Here is a 25,532-nt window from a genome sequence, read left to right on the forward strand (position 1 = left end):
GCTCTGTCCAAATGTTTCGCGCCGCCCCGAAGTTCAGACCATTAGCACGTCCCTCGACTCTTTACCGCCCGCTTAGCACCACCGCCCATCTTCGCCGTCTCGCCCGGCCCACCGACCCTGCCAGATCCCACACGGTCAGCTTCCAGCCACCGCCGCTGTTCACCCCTCTTCGCATCGCCACCTTTTTCCTCTACACATCATGTCTTGTTGGCTACGTCTGGTACTTTTTTCCCGAGATCGAGATTGAGATACAGGAAGGGGAGGAACAAGAAGAGGAGGAAGAGGCCGAGGACGATGAGCCTGTATTCTTCATCCCTCTGACTTGGGCCAAAAAATTGCCTCGCTCCTTTTACAAAGGCTCCGACCCTGAGTGGCAAGAGTTTGTCAAGGTCTCAAAAGACAAGGCTCGCCACAAGAAGATTCAATGTAATCATCCCTTGTCGTGCTCTCGATTTCACAAACGCTAATCCCTTGTTAGCCGAACTGGTCAAAATAGTCTACGACACCGCTCAGAAACACCCGGCTTTCGTTAAGCAGCTCGGTCGCGACACCAAGGTTGGTCAATGTTGGCTCGACATCATCTTTCCAGATGGCCCTCCTCAGGAATACGCACGTGCTGGCATCGAGATTGGCGACGACTACGTCTCATATGGCATCCAACGCATCGATGCCCAACAGCAACACCGGATCAATCGCACCCTATGGCCAACAGCTGCTTTTAACGGTGCCTACAACAGCGGTAAGGTGCTTCTTGGCTTTCAATATCATCGCCTGAAACAGTTGCTGGGCTGGGAAGTCGACTCCACGCCTGGCAGCCAAGACGCCAAATACACACAACTACTGCAACTGCTGCAGGCTCAACAAGCCCAGCAGGCCGAGCAGGCAAAAACACAAACGGGTGCTGGAACGCCAGAAGCAGACAAATCCCAGGCCAGTGCTTCATCGCTGCTCCCATGGGCACTCAAGGTTCCCCAAGCCCCTTCGAGCATAGAAATGCCGATAGCCCAACACATCTTCCTCGCCACATTGGCACAGGGAAAAATGCCCAAGAAGATGGAGCCACCGAGAGGAAGTTTTGTCGTTCAGGGATTGATTCAGCTCAAGGGCAGCAGATCTATCTTGACACTAGACGTGCAAGCTTTCTACGATCCCAAGGCTAGCCATTTCTCTGTCGTGAACGCGACTCCCAGGACCATCAAACAGCGGAGACAGTCACCGAAGGGCGGCGACTGACGAAACGATACGACTTTTGCGGAAAAAGCATGACATGGCGTCTGATTTTATGGATTTGCGTTTTTAAACAGCAGGGCGTCTATGAGCGGTTACATCGTTTTTCGGGCTATACATTGATATCCGCATCGTCGTGAAGACGTAGCATGCATTTGATTCTTTCTCTCCTCAACTCATTCTCTCCGCACCTACTAAAGCCTTCAGCTCCTAGAAACAAACTCCTAATACGTGCATGAATTTTTGCTCTCTGATCATCGAGGCAAGCCGTTTGACGAATTGAAAAAGCTCCTCGAACGTGAACAATGGATATCTTGAAATTTGATCGCGACCCAGCACAAAGACGGAACGGTCGTCTATTTGTTGCTCTTCTTCTTTGCGCTGCCTGGTGTCTCGACCAAGACAGCATCTTCGGTTTGACCGGCGCTCGAGGTCACAGAGCCCTTTCTGCTGCCTGCAGCTTCATCGTCGAGCTCCTTCATGAACGAAGACTGGATTCCTTGCTTTCTCTTGTCCCACCATGCCTTCTCCTCGGGCAGCTTGGATTGGATATCCTCCATGCGCTGCTTGGCCAGTTGGTTGTTGGCGATTTCGTTGGCTGATTGGAAGATGATCTGGCCCCAATTTGGTACGAGGGCGTTGGCCTGGAGTCAAAGTCAGTTTGGATACGCGGGAAGGAGGTATTGTCGGATAAACGATACCTCGGAAACAACATCTTTGACCTCCTCCTCAATCTCCTGCTCGGCTATTTGGAAGCGCTGCCATAGCTCATCTCCCACGCTTCCCCTTTGTAGTAGGGTCTGGAGAGCGGGCTTTGCGTTGCGGACCTGGATAATGCGGTGGATGTCTTCGACGGCGCGGCGCAAGAGAGCAGCACGAATGATGCTGTCAGGAACCTGGCTCAATGACTTGTCGGAGCCTTCGGGGGTAGATGAGGGGTCCTGAGGATCGATATGTAGGAGCGACAGGTAGATGTTACGTTGCAGATGAGGAGGGAACCATGGAGCAAGATTGGCGGCCTTTTGGGCCTTGCGACGGCGGTATAGAGAGCTAAAGGTGGCGAGAGAACCGATGAGGATGGACAGATATGCCAGGGGGATCAGGAGGCCGACCCAGTCAACCATGGTTGCGAAAGTTTGTATTGGACGGAGATTCTTGAGGATCGGTTGATGCGCGCTTGCACTTTGGAGAGACTGCGACGTGTTCGAGACGGACATAAAATTTAGCCCCGCGCTGTCTCACGTCATGTAAGGAAGCTGCAACCCGTGCGACATGCAACAATAGACTCCGAGAGCACCTTCCATCACTTCCTCGAACAACTTGGCCAGTCCGCTTTCACTGACTGCAGCTCTCGCAACTGCCATAATACCTGCCCCTCTCCTCATCGCCCTCCTTTGCCCCTCCTACACTCAGACTCGATCCTGACAAGCACATTGCCCATCATGATCTTGCGCTTTTCAAGTCGTATTGGCCAGTTTCGCCTCACCGTCGAGCCCTCGACCGACCTCGCATCTCTACTTCCTCAAGTCGTCGAAAAGCTCTCTCCCGACACTCTTCCTTCGTCTGTTTCCATAAGTCCACAACGAGGTGGCCAATCACGGTCTCTCGAGAGCCTCAAGGGCGTCACCGTTCAGAAACTCGGCCTTGCGTATGTACTGCTGCTACTTCGACGCGAACCACTACTGATCATCTCTAGTAACGGTGCTCAAATCTTCGTCGAGTTCACCGAAGGCCAAGCCCCGACTGAAACCCAACCACCCCCTCCATCCAACGCCTACAGACTTAACGGAAAGGAAGTCACTGCTCAGGACACCACCACCATCGCCATCCCAAATCTGACAGCCCAGACACGCGTCGACAACCCCTGGGATACAGTCAAGCAATTACCGATCGATGACGCTCTGGACAAGGAAAATGGCAAGATCAAGAGACCTCGCGATACCAGAATGTGCAGACACGGCCCCAATGGCATGTGCGACCACTGTCAGCCCATCGAGCCATACGATGCTGGTTATCTGGCTGAGAAAAAGATCAAGCATCTCTCGTACCATGCATACCTCCGCAAAATGAACCAAGGAAAGAACAAGTATGAGTCGGGAAGTTCTTGGATGCCCCCACTCACCGAACCCTACTACCGCGTAAATCCGAGCTGTCCCTCTGGTCACAAGCCTTTCCCTGCAGGTATCTGCACAAAGTGTCAGCCCAGTGCCATCACCCTCCAACCTCAGCCCTACCGCATGGTCGATCACGTCGAGTTTTCATCACCTGCAATCATCAACAAGATCCTGGACTTCTGGCGAAACTCGGCTGCCCAGAGAATTGGTTTCATGTACGGCCGCTACGAACCTTACTCTGAGATTCCCCTTGGAACAAAGGCCGTGATCGAGGCTATCTACGAGCCTCCTCAAGTTGACGAGCTTGATGGTGTGACACTTAACGAGTGGGCAAACGAAAATGAGATTGACAAAGTAGCCTCTCTCTGCGGCCTCCAGAGGGTTGGTGTCATCTACACTGACCTGATCGACGCTGGCAAGGGCGATGGAACCGTTGTGTGCAAACGCCATAACGACTCTTACTACATGTCGTCCCTGGAGATTATGTTTGCTTCGAGATATCAAGCCAAGTATCCGCGCCCTTCGAGATGGAGTGAAACGGGTTCTTTCGGATCCAACTTTGTCACATGCGTCATTACTGGTGACGACGAAGATCAAATTGCCGTCCAAGCCTATCAAGCATCCGACTCTGCTGTGGAGATGACACGAGCTGACATCATCGAACCCTCTGCGGATCCGACTGTCATGCTAGTTCGCGACGAAGACGGAGAAAATGGATTAGGTCGCACACGCTACATCCCAGAAGTCTTCTACCGCCGTATCAACGAGCATGGAGCGAACGTGCAAGAAAACGCCAAGCCCTCATTCCCAGTCGATTATCTATTGGTCACGCTCACTCATGGTTTCCCACTGGAAGCCAAACCTCTGTTCACGAGCGAGGAGGGATTCGTTGTGGAGAACAGAGAGATGATTGGCCAATCTCAGGAGCACAGAGCCCTCAGGAGCTTCTTGAGCAAGGTGGCTAGACTTGACACCACCGACGGAGCCCAGAAGATTTCGGACTTCCACGCATTATGTTTCGTACATACTATGGGCGTTCTCAGCGAGGTATGTGGCAACGAGTGTTAGATACGGCAAACAAGCTAACGGTATATAGGATGAGTTTCGTCTACTCTGTCAAGTGGCAACACAGAAGGACACCAGCCTCGGTGCAGCATTGCAGCAAACACCAGGTTGGGCTACCCTGCAGACTATCCTTGACATGTGATAATGTTCTTGGATACGTATTTTGCTTTTTCATGAAGAGGAAGAGATTGGCTGACGTTTGGGTGCGTGCGATCGTAAATAGGCTGGAAGTCCCTGCTGACTATCGTTGAGCTGAGCGGCGACCGTCGACCAAAGAGACAGAACGAGTGGTCCGGCAGCGGTGCAGGGTCAGGCTACGGCAGCGACGGAGAACAGCTCGCCAAAAGAGTCAAGAACATCGGCCTCAATGGCTCGAGGTGAAGAGCCGAGAAAGAACAACAAAGAGGCAAGCCGCGATTGAGAGGATGATCGAGGGAGGGTGTGGCCGAGCAAGGGGTTGAGTCAAGTAGATGGACGCTTGTCTCATCGATAAGCGTTTGCAGGAAGGGGGCTGCTATAAGGGAAAAAGGGAGGATGGTTGCTAAGATATGATTTGCTCTCGAAGAGCAACACCCTGCTAAAGGCTGCTTTTTCAAATAACGTCCCATAGATATATGCTGCACGAGCAGACTAGGCAATATATTCTTATTTCTTGCCTCAACGTCAAAGCTCATCTACTCCTCATCACTGCTAACCTCCTCCCCATTCTCCCTAGCCTTTTCCTTCCTCTTGCGAATCCTCTCCCTTTTCTTATCCAACAACTTCCTCAAATTCTTGGCCACGTTAAAGGTACCTCCAGTGTCAGCACCGCAATTGGCGCATTGCTTGCCACCTTTACTCTTATGCCTCTTCAACGCACATGCCTCGCAAAAGTAGTGGCCGCATTTTGTGACGACTGGACTCTTGTACGGTTCCTTGCAGATGATGCACGCGAAGGGTATCTTCTCGAGTTCTTTTGCTTCCTCGTCGTTGTCGGAGTCGTCTGCTGCGGTTTCGGTAGAGCCACGGTTCGCAGAGCCCACGACTGTAGACTTGGGAGGAGCCTTTGATTTGCCCGCCTTTTCCCATTCTTTGTCGAGTTGCCAGCCTTGTTTGTAGTCTTCTCTGGCGTGCAAGAATTTGCAACTGTCGCCGAAACCGCAGAAGCCGGTTTGCTTGTAATCTTTGCACACATCGGGCGCAAAGTCGACTAATGTGATCATTCTCATGTTCGTGGGTGCTTTTACCGGTCCCACTGATTTGGCCAATTTGTCGGGATTCTTCTGTATGAAGTTTCCATAGCTTTTTGCTCCCTTGTAGGTGCCGTCTTTTTCTACCTCTGCTGCGTCTCCCTCTGCACCAGTTGCGGCTTTTGCAGCTTCATCGGCATGAAACCAATTACTAGTCTTTGTCGCATCATCGAGATTCGTAATCGCTGCGCTGCGATCACCAGTATACTGAGTGGATTTTGAGAAAGTAGCCGCGGGGTTTTTTGTGATGGCTGAAGAGGTAGAGGTGGTGATGCCGTTTTTGCGTCGTCGCTTTATGCGTGCGCCGCTTTCGTCTTCGGCGCTGCTGTAGTCCGAGTCGGAAGCTGAGGGTGGAGTTGCTGCTCGTTTTTTGGCGTTGGCGCGGCCGGCGCGCTTTTTGAAGATGACGGGTGCGGATGCTGTGGCGTCGGCCATGGTGGGTGGGTGGGCTGGATGTGGTGTGTCGCTTTGCGCGAGGTCGGGGTTGATGGTAGAAGCGTGTCAAGTGTTGAATATGTCTGGTTGATGGCTGTTCAGTGATGTGCGATGATGAGGTTTGTTGCTTCAATTGCGTTGTCGCATTCAAAGATTCAAGATGTTCTGGGCCCGGAAGCTGCTCTCCCGAAGAAGCAGGTCGAAGGCTTCGAGACTGACGCAATTATTAAGCATAATCAAATTATTCAAAGAGCACATGAAGTCACAAGATACATGGCAATACTAGAGAAGAATTGTAATTAAAGTGGTTGCAATGACATGCAACTACTGACAAGTAACATAACAGTCGTGAGTAGCCATACAGTTGTTGACAGCGAGGTATCTGTCTAGACAGCAAGTCTTAGCAATGATGATAGTATAATGATTCATCTTCGGTATCTCAAACTGAAGCTAGTCCAGCGGCCATGGTTTCCTCAATGGCGCGCTGATTCGACAAATGCTCTTGATGCGCGATGCCACGCTGTGCTAACAGCTCATTCTGATGACGCGCCAAATGATCGTGATCGAAATCTGTGTGATGCAAGTCTGTCGTGTTGTCTTGTAAGTGCTCGAGCATTGAGTGGTCATGCTGCATCATGGCGTCGCGAGCCATAAGCGTGTCGTGATTCGTATCGTGAGTGTGAAGGTCCATTGACAAACCGCCGATCTGGTGATGTTGTGACATGTCGAGGCTTGTGTCATCAGGTCCCGTACCGGTGAGATCAGATGCACCAGCCAGAGCATCATGGTCATGGTCGTCAGGCTTGGTCCACCCGCCATAACCCTCACCACGACTGACAATCTCTCCACTCTTGACCATCTTACTGCGGAGTTGACTCATCTTGCGACGTGTACGCTCACGCAAAAGATCGTCATGCACCGGAGCATACCATTCGGTGTGATCAACCAGGTGATACAGCTCTGCAAATATGGCCTCGAAAGTTTCAAGCGAGTTTTGGTTGTATGCATAGGTCGAATGTTTATGCATGAGCTGCACCAGGAGTTTCTCAGGGCCCTTTGCCCATACGTCCCGGCTCTGTACCCACTCGGCAGTCAAATGTTCGCGACGACGACTGCGGCGTTCTAGATCCTTGAGCATGCGCTCTTGGCGTTCTTCAGTACGTTTGCGGGCCTCTTGGACCTTGCTCTTGCTGCGAGAATCCCGAGGCTTGGGAGTCGTCGACGAATTGGTGCCTGGAGTGTCGGATTGTGGAGCAAATGGATCGTTCGCAGTCGAGTCTGGATGCATGTGCGGAGCCGAAGTGGTGTCTACGTCAAGGTGGTCAAACAGAGAATCATCATTCGGTGTATGCGATTCACGGCGTTGGCGCAGACGACGCATCTTGATCTTGAGTTCGAGTTCTTTCTTCTGCAGCACAATTTGTTGAAGCTGCAACTGCAAAGTTTCCTCATCTTCGGACAGAGGGTCCATGTGATCAGCCATGAGATCTTGATGCATAGCGGTAGAGTCAGTCAACCCTCCCAGAGCGCGGGCCAACTCAGGACTGATGTCTGGCGGAGGCGGCTGGCCACTGTCGTCGGTAGCATCAGCCATGGTCATGAGGGGAGCATACGGGCTCTGGTAGGTGGTGTCTGGCTGCGACACGACCATATGGGCTTGAGGAGCAGGAGCAGGTGTTGGGTCCTGGACAAGATTCTGCATGGATTCATGGTCATCATGGTGTGAAGTGTCGACATGTATGTCGACGTCGGTATCCATGTCCATGTCGACGCCCATGTCGATGCCAAAGTGCTTGCGGGCATTGGAGCGGAACTTCTTGTGCGAAGTGTTGCGGCGCTCAAAGGCTCTGCGAATGGTGCGGGTGCCGACAACGAGCTTGTATGTGTCGTATAGCCACCAAAGCATGTCATCGACGGACATGTCGGGCTTCTGGGCGACGCGATCGAACAAGGCCTGCTCAACGTCCTTGTTCATGACGCGATGTCGTCCAGTGCGGCTCTCTGGCGGCTTTCCGATGCGTCCATAGCGTTCGAGCTCGAGCTATCAGTCCAAGGTTAGGCTATGTTGAGGTGTGCATGCCGGTGGTTGGTGAGGTACCTTCCAGCGGCGAATAGTCCTGTCGGACACGCCCGTCTGCTTCTCTATGTCATCTTCGGCGACGCCTTGCTGCAGCAGCTGCTTGACTTGGCTGCGTGCCTCTTCGGGGTATGCTTTGCCTGTGACATTTGGTCAGCAAGCTGGTGCCGAGGCCTGGCCGTCGAATACGCACCCATCCTTATGACAGCGATGCCAATGTCTCTGTCACTGGCACTGCCGTTCAAAGTGACAGAAAGCATGGGTCTGACGCGCCGCCCACGTGACCTGCCACCCATCCCATCGCCCTTGGTCGCACCTCCCATCTGATGCAAACCACAGAGCAACCTCAAATTAATATTTGATTCATTCTGCTGCAATTACAGAATCTACTATCACAGCTTTTGGCTTTGACTACATCGGTCATTCATCCATCCTCTGCACTCAGCTCCTCCATCCACAACTAATACCCAGAGTAATACTAATGCAACAGGTTCCTCAAACTCGGACTTGCACTTGCTCCGTTCGTTCTCACATCGACCGATCCATCTCGTGGTGTTGCTGCTCGAACAATTCCTGAAGGCGGACTGCCATGTCCGATATTTCCGCCAGAGCTTTGTTGACCATTAGTCATTGGTGCTAGCGTTGATGGGTGCGGCGCGTGCTGCTGCTGCTGCTGATGATGCACTCCATGAATTCCGTTGCTCATAGGCAAGTGATGACGTTGAACTTGGGCTTGTCCGTTTGGCTGCGCAAAAGCTGGTGGTGTGCCATGACCATAAGTCGGCACGTTTCCAGGCGCGTATCCATTTGGCTGTGCGTGTGGGGGTTGGTATGTTCCGGGATATGTTTGAGGGGCTGGAGGTTGCATCTGACCAACTACCTCAACTGGCGCTGCTGTTGGAACTGGCGGCAATGCGTGCACTGGAGCTTGAGCCTGTGGCTGTGGCTGTGCGTTTTGGTTTGCGATCCCGGTGCCCCACCCTATCTGGAGGGGGAATTGCTTTGGAGGTGATAGAGACACTCTTTTGCGAGCCGAGGGCGGCGATGGTGATGCGTCTTGCGGGGCATTGATCCGCTTGAAATGGCATTTGTTGCATCGGTAGCCTTTGAGACTGTCTTCACTCCGAGCTGTGACCGGCGTTTGAGCCTGTACTCTCTTCAGCGTCTCTTCGGCAGTCCACCATCTCGGGCTGGCGTCAGTACGGCATTTGAGACATGTCTTAGTCGACTCGTCTTCAGCAGAGCTTGCACCATCCACTTCGTCCGTCTTAGAGGCTCCTGCTGGTGAGTTGCGAGCAGATCGTGCCATGTTGCTTGCTGTGGAGATACGACGAAGAGCCGCGGCATTCGCGGCAGTCGCTTGTGAGGCAAGTTTCGTCGATTGACTGAGAAGGTTGGCCTTCCTGGCAGTTCCAGTAAGAGTTGGATCTGCCTGTTTATAATTTTCGACAAACACTTGTAAAGCATTTGGGCTTTTGTCATCAGCCGCCTCACTGATTGGGTGCACCGGAGTTTTGATGGCATGCTCCTTGCACCAGATGGCGGCTGTGAGCGATCCAGTCTCATCACCAAGGGTCGCAGTAATGACTTGGTCTTTACGTGATCCCTTGACTGGCGTCACGTCGAAGCCTAGTGTGTACCCAGCCTGGATAGCACAGCCAACATGGAAGTTGGCTCGACATTGCAGACAAGATACACAAGCGCCGTGGTCGTTCTTCTTGCAAACCTTGCATGTTGCCTCATAGCGTTCCATAGGGATGGCGCTAAATCCTTCCGCCCTCTCCAAGAGGCTCGCTTCGCTGAATTTGATCTCAGGCGTCCAAATCGCACATTGGACGTGTACCCAATTGTTGCCATCAGTGCGCTTCAGTGGCTCTCTGGGGTTGCTGGGCCGGTTGAGATTGGCTTGCTTCTTGTTGTACTCCAGCTGCACACTATCCATGAGCTCCTTCTCCAGTCTTTCCTTCTCGCGCTCACGATCTGACTTCTTCTTGTGGGTGACTCTAGGCGTCTCAAGCATTTCAAGAGTCGTCTCTTCAATCGGGCACAATGTGCACATGTACTCAGTTGACACTGCTGGCGTCCTATCGTTGGTACACTGGTCGCAGACCCACTTTGTCGGTACAGCTTGGGACGAAAGACCATAACACCTCTTGTGCACACTGAGCTTGCAGTGCGAACAAACAATGGGACTCTCGCCCGCCGAGTCAAGTACGTTGCAAACGAAACAAGGCAGATCTCTCCATCTCGGCTGGTCAGGAACGATGGGTGGAGGAGGGGGTGTCGGAAGCTTCGGTGCTTTCTTCTTCTCGGCGCCGTCGAGTGCAAGTTTGGCTTTCTTCTTCGGCGGCTCCACTCCTTCGACTGACTGAACGATAGTCGGATCTTCGACCACGGCCTCGTTTGCAGCCAGAATCTCGCGCACAACCTCTTCATCGAACTTGCGCTTCCAAGCCTTTCCACCAGCCTGAATGGCCTTCTTGGTTGCTTCGTCGATTTCTTCCCACACGATCGCATATCTTCTCCAAAGTCCAGCGCATCTTCCGCAAAGTGCCAAGAGTAAGCGAGCATTCTTGTCTTTGTTCATCTTGCCTTCACCTGAGGGTACTGTTTGGCCGGGGGTGACACCAGGAGCTCTGCGCCATTGTCGAGAGTGGCGTGTAGAACAATGCTTACATTGGAATCCTCTCTTCTGGGTTCTAGCTTTGTCGGTGTCGAAAGCAGAGTCGTCGAGATCATCGGCGACCTCAGCATGAAGCTTACCAGCGGGATCCATGTTCTGACGCTTTCGTCCTTTGCGACCCCCATAGTTATCCCATATTTGTCGACCGCGTGGCGTTTTCTTCCATAGGTAGTAGAAGCGAATGATTGTAGACGTAGGGTGGTGCGTCTTCATATGAATCCGGACTGATCTGTGCTCTGAACCATACTTCATCACGCCTTCCTCAAACTTCTTCAGTTCGTCTGGCGTAAGTATAGGTTCCTTAAGATCTTTTACACGATCAACCTTGGATAGTTGCTCAATTGCCTTGTCTGCATTGTATTTGTTCTTGATCAAAAGCTCAAGCGCTTTGTCCTGAAGGTTGCAACCCCAAGTCGTGACCTTGAGTGACTTTGCAGTAGCTTTTGCGCGATCCATGAACTTGTCGATAAAGGCTTCATTGGAGGCAGGGGCATGTTCTTCGTCTTCGTCTGGCATTTTGAACATGAGTCTGGCCGTGTTTCTTGGGTCATCGTTGTCATAATCCTCGCCGCGGTGGACATAACCTGCAGGTTCGTCTTGAATCCATTTGGGTCGTTTTTCTCGTTCTTTTCGATCCGCCTCGATTGCGGCAAGAGTTTCTTTTGTGAGCTTTGTATCCTTTTTCTGACCACCACCCTTGACGAAGCGCTTCTTGATATCAGCTGGTTTTACAAGCTCGATCGGCCTACCATGCCAGACGTTGACATTCGCTTGATGACGTGGTCCTAGGCGCGAGCTAGCTCTGGGGTAGATTGCACGGTCGTCGTACTGCAGCGCATCCTCAACCCTGCAGTGGATTCCCAAGTATCTGAAGGGCCACATCTTGGCCATGGCGATCTCAGCCTGTGTGCCAGGATGTTGGTCAGTGGGGACATCCGGACCACTAGGACTTGGTGCTCGAGTGCTTGCTGCCAATGCTGGGTCCTCTTCCTCTTCTTCAACGACTTCTTCTTCTTCATCGAATCCGCCAAGAGGAGTGTTGCGCGCCTCGAGTTTTCTTTCTGCGGCGCGTCCACAAGGACCACACGCCCAAGCAAAACCACGTGTGGGCTTCTTCGGCAAAGGTGGTCGAACGCAGTTCATATGATAACAGTTTCCACAGATTGCGCAGTCAACAGAGTCGTTGCTAAAAGTAGAGTCAGCCATGTCACAGGAACTTGCATGTGTAATCCATACCTTGCACAGTATTGAGTGCACCGCTTACAGAGCTTGACTGCTGCCGTGAGCTCCTTGACTCTGTTGGTTTCCACAGCGATAAATTTCCACCTTTCGTCCAAAGCTCGCTTGACCTTATCAGGAACATTGATAATTTGGGAAGTCGGTATCACCTCGTAGAACCGACGAATGAAGCGATCAAAAATTTGGTTGAACCAGAAACAATTCGATCCTTTACGGTATTCATCGAGGTTCTCAATTTCTGACCGATGGAGAATTTGACATTTTCCACGCAGAGATGTGAGGGGGCAAACGTCAGAGTGCATGGTACCGTATACGAGACGGCTGTCGTTGTTGAGACGCTGTACGTCGCGCGGGCGATAAAACCAATTCACCCGGATTGAGTCCACGGGAGATTTCGGATCGTCAGAGTTGGTGTGTAAAAACTCCATGATCCTACAGAGATAATAAGGATCGCCAGGTGGTTCGCAGACAAGATACACATGATCTAGACATAATCAGTCAATCGTGCCGAACAGAAACAAGATGAAAATTGTTCTTACCGTCGATATGCAATACTGTACCGTCGTCTGCTGCAAGTCCTCCCTTTTTCAAAACACCCTTTGATTTTTCGAAAGTCATCATGTTAGACTCACGAGACATGTTTGCCAACGGGATGGAAGTTGCTGGCCTCTTTGTAGTGGGTTGCGCAGCCGCATTTGCAGTGGTGTTACCAGATCCAGATGCAACAATGGCAGTGTTGGCGGCACCAGCTGCCTTGCGCTTCTTGGGAGGGACAGTAGAGAAAGACGAAGTTCCTGGAATTGTTTCTTTACCAGAAGCAGATGGCGACCTTTCGTCCTGGTCGGCACCATTGACTCGAGCAATGGAAGGATCAGCAGTGGTTTTCTTGGCCTCTGTCGCAACTTGTTGATTTCGCTTCAAATCACCGACTGGGGCGTTTTTGGCAGATGCAGCCTTGGCTGGTGGCGGGGGGGCTTCGAAGTCCATATCTTGATCCTCTGCATAATTTGGTCGAGGGCGGTTGCGTGAACGTGTTCCATAGGGCATCGCATCGCCCATTGCAACATCTGAAAAATCCTGTGCTGACGAATTGTCCGCAGGCCGCGATGATGACTGTCGAGAATTCGATGCAGTTGGCTGATCCGCAGCGGGAGCTGGAGTTTGAGAAGCACTCATGATTTCATGTGGTGTGTCATCTGTCACATTCTCGGCTTTGATGGTTTTGTTGATGCCAGTTGGCTCAACAGGGGAGCGAGAATCTGCATCGTTCATGGCGCTGGACGCGCGAGAATCCATGTCGGGATGCCAGCGACGCCAGCCAGAACGTCGAGATACTGGCGGACCGCTCCACGGACGAAATGGGTAAGTTGTGTTAGAGACTTTGTCCAGACAGGCAGAGCACAAGCGTCAGGTGGGTACCATACAAGCCGGGTGAGTGTTTATGGGCAATGAGCAAAAAGGGTGGAAGATGTCAAGAGGACGAGAGAGACAACATGCGTGTCGGAGCACGGGTACTGGCCCGAACGAAGCTGGTTGCGCGCGCGTGTCAGTTAGGGTATTTGAATGTACCGGCAAGCGGAAATTCAAGCGAGGGCGAGAACGTCGAAGCAGGGTTAGGATGCAACGAAAATTGGGGGAAAGCGTGGTCAACAAGTTGATGGCAGGTGTGATGACAGAAGAAGAAAGTAGTGTGAACAATTGGATGATGTGAAGGCCACGCGGATCAGAAGGCCCCCTGCCCGTCCGTCTTTATTGTTACTGTACCTAAATTCGAACGCCCTCTCTTGCAATCCCTCATCGATACTCTTGCAATAGCGCCAAGGCTTGCACTGTCGCTTCCGCCTTGCCGGACTCATCTGACAACACCAACAGACCATCAGATTCCAATTCCCTTCTCATATGACCATCCTCCATCTTGCATCAATCTTCAGTTCGGATTTTTACTCATCAGCATACGGCTTCTCGTATGCAGCATGGTAAAGTTGGCTGCGTTTTTTCGGCTTCAACGGCCACTTTTCTTCAAAAAGAGATAAAGCTTCTGCGAGCCCGGCCGACGGCTGGCGGATCACGATTGCCATCCGAAAACTGTCAAACATCAAGTGCTCGGTGCTTCCTATGGCTATCTACGACGTTCCTGTCTACGTGCATCACGGTCGCAGTCAATTTCGCTCACTTGTACATCTCGCTTATATCACAACTGCGCTGCATCGAATTCGCTTTCGAGGCACCTCCCAGATGGCCCGGATCCTTCGACACCTACGTCAGTATTTGATATGAGCGCGTATATCAGCGACTCTCAATCTATAGCTGCCCTGGTCCCAAAAGCGGCATGCTCTTCGATAGCATATGTGCGAAACTCCGATGTCGTCGAATTAATCTTCGGGTGCCCTGCATCTACGACGGTAGTCGCATGCGGTCGTGCAATGTATCCACTACGACCAGACAGATTGTAGAAGAGCATGTAACAGCAGCCTGGCCCAGGGTAAATTGGTATGAACCCCATGCGCATACTTGATACGCTCCATCGTTTGCACGATTATGTCGCGTTCTTGGCGAGACCTTTGAAGGGTCAGGTTGTCGTCGCCCAGATTCTCAGAGGGCTGCAGATAGCCGAGCCAATCACATGCAGGCTGATGTTTGTGGCTTGAATCCGCGCGTGGGGCAGATGATTTTACATCGGCCGACCTGAACTTCATGTTGTGCTGGCACGCTCCTCCTCGCATGGCCACACAGTGATGAACGACCACCTCACACACCAGATTCAAGATTTTGCAAAATCGCCGACCTAATTGAATTCTCTGGATATGGAAAGCGGCATGAAAAAGGCACCAACAGATCTGACTCGTTTTTAACTCGACCGAAAAACAAGGGTTCATTAAGATCTGAGCTACCAAATGAACGGACGATGTCGTTGGGCCACGCGGACCCAGTGATCCACCCATGATCTATCATCTCAGTAAATATACCTGAAATTGTCGTTTTCACTAGACATGTCAGCATGTCGACTTGTACATCACAAGTATAAGGACAATCTCACCGATCAGTCAGATCTGCAAATGCGGTCGCATTGAGATCTCTGCCCTCCAGACCACCAGGCAAAGCGCTCTGAATTCTGTCTCGGCGACGATTTTCTCTGCTCAGGAGCAAACGTAGTAAGAGTATAACGCAGACTTCGATCAAATGACTGACGATCATACTCCAGATACCGAGCTCGTAACGAGGACTCTGTGTACTTTTGTAGAAAAACGGTCCTGCAATGTTGCCTGTGCAATACTGTAGAAAGTGGTCAGTATGAGATATTCGTGCGAAGCAGAATCTACTCACCCCAAGGAAGAGTATAGCATTTGTCACGACCTTCTTGGAATGTCCGGCCTGTCAATGTCAATACTGATCCGGTTTCAACTGTCAGTAATATTGTTGTGTGAACTTACGACATTAGCAGTGGTCAAGGACAGAATCATGACAAAAGCCGCATTGTAGGGCCTGAGACGATGGTCAGTATGGTCGATGGTGGATTTGCTTGGATTTGCTTACCCAGTCAGGTAGTAGCATATCAATCGTCCGGCTTTGTTGTCGGCTGCTAAAAATGCTACAGCGCGTCAGACTATTTCTGGCTTCCATTCTAAAACTCGAACAGACTTACCAAGTCCGAAAGATCCGCTAATGTTTGGTAGCAAGAAGAGAAGAATAAAATAGCACCTCGTCTGGCTGCCCTTGGATGCAAACTTGTCATTCAAGAATACACATGTCAGGATGCTGATGGCGATAAAAATACCTGGAAAGGTCAGAGCTGTTTTTTAATCAGTTCTAGGTGCTTACCGTAAGGAACCTGCATCAATGTCGTGACCAAGGTACTGAACCCGAAGCCCTTGATGATGATGGTACCAAAATTACTAATTCCGCCATTCTATATAAATTCTCGTTAGCATAAGCCACAACATAATCTTCGATCAGGGAGACTGACGGGGATGTTTCCAACCACACCCAGCAGGAAGAAGAGGTAGGTCTTATAACTGTGTTTGAAAACGTGATTAGCATATATAAGATGATAGGTAACGGACGCACACACTCTGTAAATGCTTCGCGAACCTGATACCACTTCAGATGCTTGTTCTCGATGCCAGTCTGATTATCTCTCAGTCTCTCAACTGCTATCCTCTTTTCTCTCTCGTTGAGACCTTTGGCGGTGACCGGGCTATCTGGAAGGAAGATCATCATCACTACGCCCCACACACAGCAGAGGGCTCCGATAATGAGAAATTCGAATTTCCAAGAGGGTAAGCCTGCTTTGATGTGCCCGATTCTGGAAGATGTCAGCTCACTGTTATACCAAACAGACTCGACCATACCTACCCATAACCCAGAAGACCACCCAAGGCAATACCAAACCCGTTAGCGGTGTACCAGAGACCCATTCTAACGGGTTGCTGACGTCTCGTATACCACATGGAGGTGATGATCATGAACGCTGGATCAGAACACGCCTCTGCAGCCCCCGAGAGTGCTCTCAGAACAGCCAATGTTGTAAAGTTTGATGCAGCCGCCTGGCACATGAGAAGAGCGCCCCACATGAAGATATTGAAACCCAGATATTTGCCAATTGGAAATCGTTGCATCAAGAAGTTGGTCGGCAAGGCCCAAATAAGGAACCCAAAGTAAAATATGCTTGAAAGCCAGCTGTATTGTTGTCCATGAATGTTGAGGTCCTCGCGTATACCAAAGATGGCAGCATAACTCAGAGTCGTCTTGTCAATATAGAAAAAGGCGTAACAGACAGCCAGGTATGGTAGAATCATGAAGTCGATCTTCCTTACGACTCTTGCTTCTTCGGCTGGGTCAATAGGTTCGTGAGCCTGTGAAGCAAAGAGTCTTTGGGCGACATCGCCATCTTCCTTCAAGTTGACTTTCTTCCACTCAGCAGGGTCTTCGACAGTATCGATGTGCTCTCGATGCTCTGCACCAGCTTTTGTTCCATCTTTTACATCGACTGGATACGGTTCGACTCGAGAAATAGTATCCGCCTGTGGTTGGCGGGAGAGAAATCGCATGTTGATTCTTAGTCGGTAGAGGCACAAGTCTGGGATGAAAGTGAAGCGGCTCCTCGCTCTTCTATATGTATTGCTGATCCTCTGCATTTTCCCGTTTGTATGCTAGTATTTTTACCCAATTACTCTCTACACCCCGGTTATACACTGCGATATCTCCACATGACCCCGCACTCGGATGCTGCAGATCTGCGGTACGGTATACATGGTCTCGGCAAGAAGTGCGAGCTGATCGGATGGCATATGGCTCTCACATAAGAAGAATGTCACGCGCGTAGCTGTCGACATGTGCAATGATGACGAGGAATAAGAGTCACATGCTGAGACCATTTGGTCATCGACTCTCTGTGGACTTGCATACCATCCGGCAAGCATGACAGCTTGGACCTTCCTGTGTGTAGCCTTGTGAAGGAGGCGGGAGTATCAGGCTATAGCGAACAGAAATAAGAGTGAGAAGCGTTCATAGCGATGGGGTCAATAATCTTATGGTCACGCCGAGTGTTGAGACATAAGGAAACAGTAAAATTACAAATGGGTATAGAACAATGCTACGCGAAGGGTAATCCAGTTCCATCAAAAAGAGACTCCTCATCTCCAAATCTTCCATCCCGGTTTCTTCGGGATATCCTCCTGTCTGAGCTCTTCGACTCTGGGTCTGTCTTCGTTTCCTTGCGCACCACTCCTGCCCAAGATTCGATCAGCGATACTCGGTCTGCGACCTCGTGGCTGCTGTTGGTGATATTCGTCATCCAATTCAGATTCAGTGTAACTTCCCTCTGATTCGGTGCTATCATGGTCGGATCTTCGATCGAGGGCATCGGGCTCATGTTGCTGTCTACGTCCAAATGGATTCCATGAACGTTTTTCTGGAGTAGAAAGGTCTGAAGGGTGAGGCGCAGCTGGCGGTTGAATCGAGGCTTCGTGAGCTTTGTCGTGTCTTGTACCTGCTACTGCAGGGTGGAGATGACGAGCGGGGGGCGATCCAATCTCTTTGTTAAATCCACCTGCGTCTGAAGGACCATCGTGACCGAGAGGATGATCCCTGCTTCTGATACGTGCAGTCGTATTCTGCCCACTCGTTCGCACCCTTGCGTTGAGGGCTCTATCATCCAATCTGCCTGGTAGTCGTTCATCGAGACTTTCTGAGCTACTTCGGTCATTGTCGTTCTGGGAGGAGTGACCATCAAAGCTGGGCGACCTATGAACTGACTTGCCCCTCAGGCGGTCCATCATCGAGGCACCTCTTGATTTGAACCTAGCTGTGTTTATGTCGGCAGCTCCTTCATACCACAAAGCAGGCACCAATAATCTGTATGGCTTGGTAAGTCCTGCAGGATCTTTCTGGTCGATCTCCATATGGAGACTGATGTCCAATCCACTTTCGAGGTTGATATGTCCGAATTGTTCGCCATCCGGTCCACCTTTGGCACTTGCTTTGAGTGCCTCCTTCTCGGAGAAGTTTGTAGGTCTCCTGTGGAAATGGTTGGTCGGGCGAGATTGTGTTTGTGGAAAGTAAGATCCGCCGTCATCATTTCCTCCATGCAAAGCGCCATCTCGCGTCTCATCTGGTCCGAATGCCTCCATGGAATGTACTTCACCTCTTGTCATCACAGGCTGATGTTCTTTCGTTGACGCACTCGAGAGTCTACGCACTAGATTTCCCGGACGAAATCCTGCGCGATTGGTGGACGTAGATCGTGCCATTGCACCAGGAGGGTATTGTCGGCAATCTGGCTGTTCCGGGCTTGGAGAGGGAGGTGGAGTAGAGCCTGGGATGTACTCTCTAATGCTGCAGTAGTTCCTTCTGGGAAGGAGATGAAGATTGTTTCGAGCTTTGCCATTGACGTCCTGCTCGAACATCGGAATCATGTCCTCATCTGTCTCAGCATCCAGATGGTGGACTTTGTTCCGCTTGTTAAGCACATCGCCCATGATGTTTGGTGGAGGTGTGTTGACGATGGCAGAAGAGACAACGTTGGGCATGTATCGATGGTCTCTATCCTTAGCGACACCCAGCTTCTTCTTCGTGTAGAACTGTCCTACTGCACCAAGATGTACATCGCCTCCCAGGATGGTGATGCGCACAGATTTGCTGGCTGCAAGCTCTTGCAGCTCTTGTATGAACCAATTTCTTTCCGGCTTGTGATGCTTTGCCGTCCAATGGTCATCCAGATCATCCAGAATCTCGACTCCGCCGTCGAATTTGTTGACGAAGCCACCCAAGAGACCTGTCCGACCAATAGCCTTAATGGGGTCCATGACTCGCGATGTCAGTATATTCTCCAGAAAGTTAAGTCTCGGATATGCGATTGGAACACCAAGCAAGACGATAAGGTGCTTGGTTTCTCCTTTGATGATTTGCGATCGACAACGGTCGAACACAATGTCGTAGCTTTGCTGGCTTAAGACCTCATCTCTCATTCTTTCCGTTCGGCAGTCCAGACCTAGCAGTGCAACTTTTCGGCCAAGGAACATGAAAACGCTGCGACTGAGCTCGTTGATGTATGGTCCAGGAGAGGCGCCCAGCACCCATGATGGCTCATCTCGTTGGGTCTCGGACACTACGCTCTGGTGCTGGAAAAGCATGTAGTACTTGAATGCAACCGCACCTAAGCCGGTAAATACTCTGGTACTCATAAAATGATGCGGATAAGATCCATAGCCCTGAAGAAAAGTCAGCACAGGCACCATACATGCATTACGGAACTTACGGAACTTACGTCAATAATGTCATGATCGTCCCAGATATTGACCATCGGAATTTGACTGTTGGCCATACCAAACAACCCTTGGGAGAACCACATACTATATCTATCAAGGTAGAACGACTCAAGCTCGTCTTGCATTTCCTCTGTGAAGTCCGCTCTGTGCTTATGCTCCGGATTCTTGGTCTGCAACCACTCTTTGAAGTATGTTGTATCACGCATGGCAGCATCGTTGTAGATCTGATCTCCGCCACCAAGCATGACATGAAACGGTCTTGATAGGTGTTTATTCAGAACATCTCGCCAGAGAGGATCTGGTCCGGTGAACTCGTTCGAGTTTACGGACAGGCTGAACCCATTACAAGAATGGAACATGATGTTCATGCTTTGACCTCTTCCGGGAACCCAGAAGCCGATCGCTGGACCTCTGTTGATTCGATACGCGACTCGCGCTTGTCTCAACCCAAGTTCAATCTCCAGATTGAATCGCCAAAAAGTGACGCCACGTTCTCTATGCAAACGAACTGCCTTGACTTCACGATACTTGCCAGCTTTCTCGCCGTCACGAGCTCGGATCCGAGGTCTGTTGTGCGGGTTGCCGGATTGGTCTTCTTGAGCCATGGGCCTTTGTGTTTGCTGAGGCTCCCGATTGGAAGCCCCGGTCAGCTCAAACAAACCAGATTCGTTTTCGACACGAGAGATGTCCACACCGTCTTCGAGATAGGTCACAGGTCTCACGAAGAGTGGTTGTCCAGTTCGAGAGATCTTCATCTGACCGGCGACTGGATCGAGATATTCTGATGGTGGATCTTGCTGCATTTCCGCTGACAATGGCGGCAACATTTCCATGGACTGCGCGAACAGTCGAAGTGTTGGGATCTCCTCGTATGAAGAGTGCTCATCCTGAGTCACGATCATCACGGAGCCTCTCCATATCTCTTTTTCGGTATGGCCAGTATGGCCTTTGTGCGATAGTTTCTCCCTGCGCATGCCGGTATAACGTAACAATGGACCACATTTGAGGAACAGTGGAGGAAGAAAAGTCTTTGCTGGCTCGTCGTAGGTTCCATCAAGGGTCCCTGAGCTATTGTTGACGGAATTGCTGTGTCGTGTCCCTCTACCATCCCACCAATGACCGTTCTTGCTAGCGCTCGCTTGAGTTGAGTCTTGCAGATCATGGTCATCGGCGGACAACTTTGCAACACCAGCCTGACGCCATTCCTGAAGCTCGGGTCTTTTCCGATAGACGCCGTCCTCATGCTGGTTCCGATGGAAAAGATTGCTGGCACCGTGATGCTGATGCCGTATTGCAGATTTGTCGTCCTTAAGCGGAGCTATGGGCTGGACGTCGGAGAAGCCTACGTGATTCCTTGCGTCTTGTCCACCGGCAGTTTGAGGGGGGACGCTATAGGCAGGTCCATGTTTGTGGCCTGTTCTGACAGACCTAGCTGGGACGGGATCTGGATCTTGGTGCTGAAGAGCAGCTTTCAAGCCTCCGTTTGCCCCTGTACGAGAAGTGTGCAGCGATTGTTGGGCGCTAGGAACATGTGATGAACCTTGGTGGCCTGCATGCTGTCCTTGGGAGCTGGTATACTGACTAGCACTGTAGTTATTGTCACGGCTGGCCAGGCGCATCTCATCACAGTGATCCGAAGATCGACGACCACGTTCCTGGCTACCAGTACCTTTAGATGCATGAGGGTCATGAGACGGCATGGCGGCGGCGGCAGCGGCCCCAACGAAGCCAGCATCACGAGCCCGATGGCGGTAGTTCTTTGAACTCGATCTCTCGGGTCGTGTTTGCTCTCCAGTATTACTTGGGTAGTCGGAGTAGCTGCGGGTTTCACCTGCGGTTTGTGCTTGACCTTGTGTCCTCAAGGCGTCAGAGGCGCGCCTGAATCGTTGGCTAGCTTTCAACTCGTTTGCCTCGGTGGCATCAGACGGTCTCCCTCCATAGTCCAGCGACGATCGCGCTTGCTGCATGTTATCGTTATGTTCGGGGCCTGAGGTTGGCGCAGACGAATATCTTCGTTCGTGGCGACGGTAACCTGAGTCTTGGCGGTGAGACAGAGGTTGGCGGTGGCCAGCATCGACTCTTCGAGATTGATTCGCTGATGACTTCTGATGGGCTCGCTGCTCGGCGTTCTCGATGCGAGCTCGCTTCTCTTCTTTGCTTATGTCGTCGAGTTTTCCTTCCAATTTTTGGAGGGGAGACCGGTCAGAGACGGTACCGTGTTTGGAACGATGACGGCTTGCATTTTCAGGCGAGATTGGGGACCTGTCGAAAGCAGAGTTTCTGTATGAGGTAGCGCCTTGAGTATCGAGCTGTGGAAGTGGCTCTCGATGGTTCGGTCCGTGGTGAACGTCCGACCTGCGGGTTTTGGGGACATGGACAGTTGGTTGAGAATCGTTATGAGTAAAATAATCGGCTAGTCTGGCATAGGAGCCACTGTTCCGTCGGTTGTCCATAGTCAGCCGAGAATGGATGTTCTGGACAGATATATCAGCAGTTCTTTGACATGTCGACAATTGGTTAGAGGAAGATGGACAAGTCACAGGGATGGTGAAAGGGTAGGCGCTGATCGAAGAAAGGTGGTGGTATGCGTTGGGCTATATACAAGTGGCTCGAGGAAGACAGGGCGGGAAATAGATGAAAGTTGATGATTTGCAGAGACGATATCATGGATTCATGGCACAAGAGGAAGCGTTTGCAGCTCGGTGGCTGGTGTTCGGGGAGCACGGGGCGGGCTTGGGAAAAGGCGCCACGACGAGTGCAGCGAATCGCATGCGAGACGGTCAAGAGAGGAGTGTATTACGATAGCACCGTGTACAGTAGTATAGTACTTGAGTAATCAGGGTCAATCAAAATCCTCGGGGACCTGGTATAGGGCTCAAGGCCGTTGAGGCAGCGTGCCAAGTGGCTTCTTTGAGCAGCTCTCGCCCGTGCTAAAGTCCGCTGCCTCACAGCTGACAATGCGCCAGCACCGCACAAGGACGGCGTGTATTGAGCCCCCTTTCCGTCCTTTGTTCGCCATATTTTTCCTGTCTCAACCATCATGCATCTAGCGAGATTCGACTGAATTTGCAAACTCTCGACTCGATCATGCGCTTGCCACTGTTGCTCCTCCTGCCGCTGGCCGCGTCCACTCTCGCCCTAACCAAACCCGACTACGACAATTATGATTATTATGCCGTCCATCTCTCGCCAGATGCATCTCCCGATACCGTCGCAGCCCACCTTGGTGTCCATTCAGACAGTGCTATTGAATCCCTCAAGGACCACTACGTCTTCAAGGCACCAAAGGCCTCACACGATGTCATACATGAAGCCAAGCAGGACTTGAAGCGTCTAAGGAGGAAGAGACAGACTGGATGGGATCGCCGACATGTTCTGGATACAGTTCTGCTCAACAAGAAGCAGGAGCGTCGCCAGCGTCTGTTCAAGCGTGCACCACCGCCGCTTTCTGCTGCACTAGCTTTGCGTGCCGACAAGCAGCTGGCTGACTCCCAAGTTCAAAAAGGCCTGGATATTGCAAAGAGCTTGGATATCGAGGACCCTATATACATGGACCAGTGGCACTTGTATAATCCTAATCAGATTGGACACGACATCAACGTCACTGGAGTGTGGCTCCAGGGTATCACTGGAAAGAATTCGACCGTCTGCATCGTAGACGATGGCTTGGATATGGACAGCGAAGACTTGCGCGACAACTACTTTGCCGCTGGCTCCCATGACTTCAACGACCATGTCCCCGAACCAAAACCGAGACTGTCGGATGATCATCATGGAACTCGTTGCGCGGGTGAAGTTGCTGCCGTGAGGAACGACGTCTGTGGTGTAGGTGTCGCATACGACTCCAAAGTCGCAGGTGTTCGTATCCTCTCAGGCGCTCTGACCGAACTGGACGAAGCTCTTGCCCTGAACTTCGCGTACCAGGAGAATCAGATCTACTCTTGTTCGTGGGGCCCTCCGGACGACGGCCAAAGCATGGAAGCACCGGGAATCATCATCAAAAGAGCTATGGTCGCTGGTGTCCAACAAGGTCGCCAAAATCTCGGTAGTATCTTCGTCTTTGCCATCGGTAATGGTGCAGCTAATGACGACAATTGCAACTTCGATGGCTATACCAACAGCATCTACAGTGTGTCTGTCGGGGGTATTGACCGCAAAGGCCTGCATCCTTACTACAGTGAGAAGTGCTCGGCGCAGCTCGTTGTGACTTATAGCTCCGGATCTGGTGATGCTATCCACACTACAGATGTTGGAGCAAACCAGTGCTATGTCAGTCACGGAGGCACATCAGCCGCTGGCCCACTGGTTGCGGGTATATATGCCCTGGTGCTGGAAGTGCGACCTGACCTCACTTGGCGTGACATCCAATGGCTCACCGTCCTCACTGCTATCCCTATCGATCAACCCGAAGACGATTGGCAGGATACCCCTCTTGGACGCCGCTTCAGCCATGCTTCTGGCTACGGCAAGATCGACGCTTATGCTATCGTAGAGGCTGCCAGGAACTGGACTAACGTTAAGCCTCAAGCATGGTTCTTCTCACCGTGGATGCATGTCAGACACGCTATTCCTGAAGGCGAAAAAGGAATAGCTTCCAGCTTTGAGATCACCGAAGAGATGCTGAAAGGCGCCAATCTGGAACGTATCGAGCATGTCACAGTGACTATGAACGTGGAACACACGCGCCGTGGCGACCTGAGCGTCGAGCTGCGCTCGCCTGAGGGAATTATCTCGCACATTGCGACTTCTCGTCGCAGGGACGAAGCAAATGCTGGATATGATGACTGGACCTTCATGTCGGTTGCCCACTGGGGTGAGAGTGGAGTAGGAAAGTGGACTGTGATCGTCAAGGATTCGACCAAGAACGGCCACACTGGCAAATTCATCGATTGGCACTTGAAGCTCTTTGGCGAGTCTATCGATGGAGCCAAACAGGGGCTACTGCCTCTACCTGATGAGCACGACGATGACAACCATGATATTGAGACCACCAGTGTTGGCGGAACTACCACGAGTGTCGATCATCCTGTAGTGACGGGTGAGCCTCAAGGCAACCCTAGCGACCATATTGATCGCCCGGTCAACACCAAGGTATCAGTCACTACGACTACCACAGCAGAACCAACGTCAGCGACGATTGGAGAACCGACATCAGAGATGACCGCAGAGCCAACGGCCAAGCCTGACGCGGAAGAGGATGAAGTCAGTGAGAAGCCGGAGTCCAACTTCCTGCCATCACCATTCCCCACTTTTGGTGCGTCGAAGCGCACCCAGGTCTGGATCTATGGAGCGCTGGCACTGATTGCCGTATTCTGCACGTCACTCACGATTTGGTACGTCCTCACTAAGCGACGGCGACAACGCAACGCGCGCGATGAGTATGAATTCGAAATGCTCAACGAGGAGGATATCGACGACGAAGGAACAAGAGGCAACGGCGCCAATGGCATGAGTGCCAAGGCCAAGGGCAAGCGTAGGGCAGGTGAACTCTATGATGCATTCGCAGAGGACAGCGACGAAGAAGACGTGTTCAGTGTTGGAGACGATGAAGAGCAGGGTCACGAAGATGAGCAAACATATCGGGACGATGCAAACGATGGTCGAGGAAGCCCCAGCCAAGGGCATAGCGGCGTGCATGGAACATGATCATCAGGACAATATGCATTGGGTAGGCGTCTATGTAGAAATGTCACAGGG

General features: G+C 51.5%; 9 protein-coding genes across 9 annotated transcripts; 3 read left to right on the forward strand and 6 right to left on the reverse strand.

The window, feature by feature from the left end:
- Positions 1-11: 11 nt before the first annotated feature.
- Positions 12-1,233, forward strand: M436DRAFT_37683 (uncharacterized protein; the record flags this gene model as incomplete). Its single annotated transcript, XM_013575226.1, has 2 exons — positions 12-426; positions 479-1,233. 2 exons carry the CDS (start codon positions 12-14, stop codon positions 1,231-1,233), a joined length of 1,170 nt encoding a protein of 389 aa, XP_013430680.1.
- Positions 1,234-1,583: 350 nt separating this feature from the next.
- On the reverse strand, positions 1,584-2,351 carry M436DRAFT_70085 (pre protein translocase subunit Sec66; the record flags this gene model as incomplete). Its single annotated transcript, XM_013575798.1, has 2 exons — positions 1,584-1,871; positions 1,929-2,351. The coding sequence occupies 2 exons, from the start codon at positions 2,349-2,351 to the stop codon at positions 1,584-1,586; spliced, it is 711 nt and encodes a 236-aa protein (XP_013431252.1).
- A 318-nt stretch (positions 2,352-2,669) lies between these two features.
- On the forward strand, positions 2,670-4,787 carry M436DRAFT_60965 (nuclear protein localization protein 4; the record flags this gene model as incomplete). The annotated part of the gene is made up of 4 exons (XM_013575650.1): positions 2,670-2,875; positions 2,924-4,388; positions 4,438-4,513; positions 4,630-4,787. 4 exons carry the CDS (start codon positions 2,670-2,672, stop codon positions 4,785-4,787), a joined length of 1,905 nt encoding a protein of 634 aa, XP_013431104.1.
- Positions 4,788-5,080: 293 nt separating this feature from the next.
- M436DRAFT_60966 (uncharacterized protein) lies at positions 5,081-6,070 on the reverse strand (the record flags this gene model as incomplete). Its single annotated transcript, XM_013575651.1, has 1 exon — positions 5,081-6,070. One exon carries the CDS (start codon positions 6,068-6,070, stop codon positions 5,081-5,083), a length of 990 nt encoding a protein of 329 aa, XP_013431105.1.
- A 439-nt stretch (positions 6,071-6,509) lies between these two features.
- M436DRAFT_38277 (uncharacterized protein) lies at positions 6,510-8,045 on the reverse strand (the record flags this gene model as incomplete). The annotated part of the gene is made up of 1 exon (XM_013575330.1): positions 6,510-8,045. The coding sequence occupies one exon, from the start codon at positions 8,043-8,045 to the stop codon at positions 6,510-6,512; it is 1,536 nt and encodes a 511-aa protein (XP_013430784.1).
- Positions 8,046-9,327: 1,282 nt separating this feature from the next.
- M436DRAFT_38381 (uncharacterized protein) lies at positions 9,328-13,116 on the reverse strand (the record flags this gene model as incomplete). The annotated part of the gene is made up of 3 exons (XM_013575350.1): positions 9,328-12,016; positions 12,067-12,553; positions 12,609-13,116. Coding segments are annotated over 3 exons (3,684 nt in total), but the record flags the coding sequence as incomplete, so codon positions are not given.
- A 1,906-nt stretch (positions 13,117-15,022) lies between these two features.
- M436DRAFT_38283 (putative MFS allantoate transporter) lies at positions 15,023-17,117 on the reverse strand (the record flags this gene model as incomplete). Its single annotated transcript, XM_013575332.1, has 10 exons — positions 15,023-15,053; positions 15,107-15,342; positions 15,394-15,441; positions 15,501-15,552; positions 15,604-15,658; positions 15,713-15,844; positions 15,889-15,976; positions 16,034-16,082; positions 16,139-16,372; positions 16,423-17,117. 10 exons carry the CDS (start codon positions 17,115-17,117, stop codon positions 15,023-15,025), a joined length of 1,620 nt encoding a protein of 539 aa, XP_013430786.1.
- A 1,782-nt stretch (positions 17,118-18,899) lies between these two features.
- M436DRAFT_38748 (uncharacterized protein) lies at positions 18,900-20,440 on the reverse strand (the record flags this gene model as incomplete). Its single annotated transcript, XM_013575411.1, has 2 exons — positions 18,900-19,778; positions 19,868-20,440. Coding segments are annotated over 2 exons (1,452 nt in total), but the record flags the coding sequence as incomplete, so codon positions are not given.
- A 2,482-nt stretch (positions 20,441-22,922) lies between these two features.
- Positions 22,923-25,481, forward strand: M436DRAFT_37790 (uncharacterized protein; the record flags this gene model as incomplete). The annotated part of the gene is made up of 2 exons (XM_013575245.1): positions 22,923-24,926; positions 25,005-25,481. 2 exons carry the CDS (start codon positions 22,923-22,925, stop codon positions 25,479-25,481), a joined length of 2,481 nt encoding a protein of 826 aa, XP_013430699.1.
- Between the last annotated feature and the right edge of the window lie 51 nt (positions 25,482-25,532).

This window comes from Aureobasidium namibiae, assembly GCF_000721765.1.
Source record: "Aureobasidium namibiae CBS 147.97 unplaced genomic scaffold scaffold_2, whole genome shotgun sequence".
Lineage (NCBI taxonomy): Eukaryota > Fungi > Ascomycota > Dothideomycetes > Dothideales > Saccotheciaceae > Aureobasidium > Aureobasidium namibiae.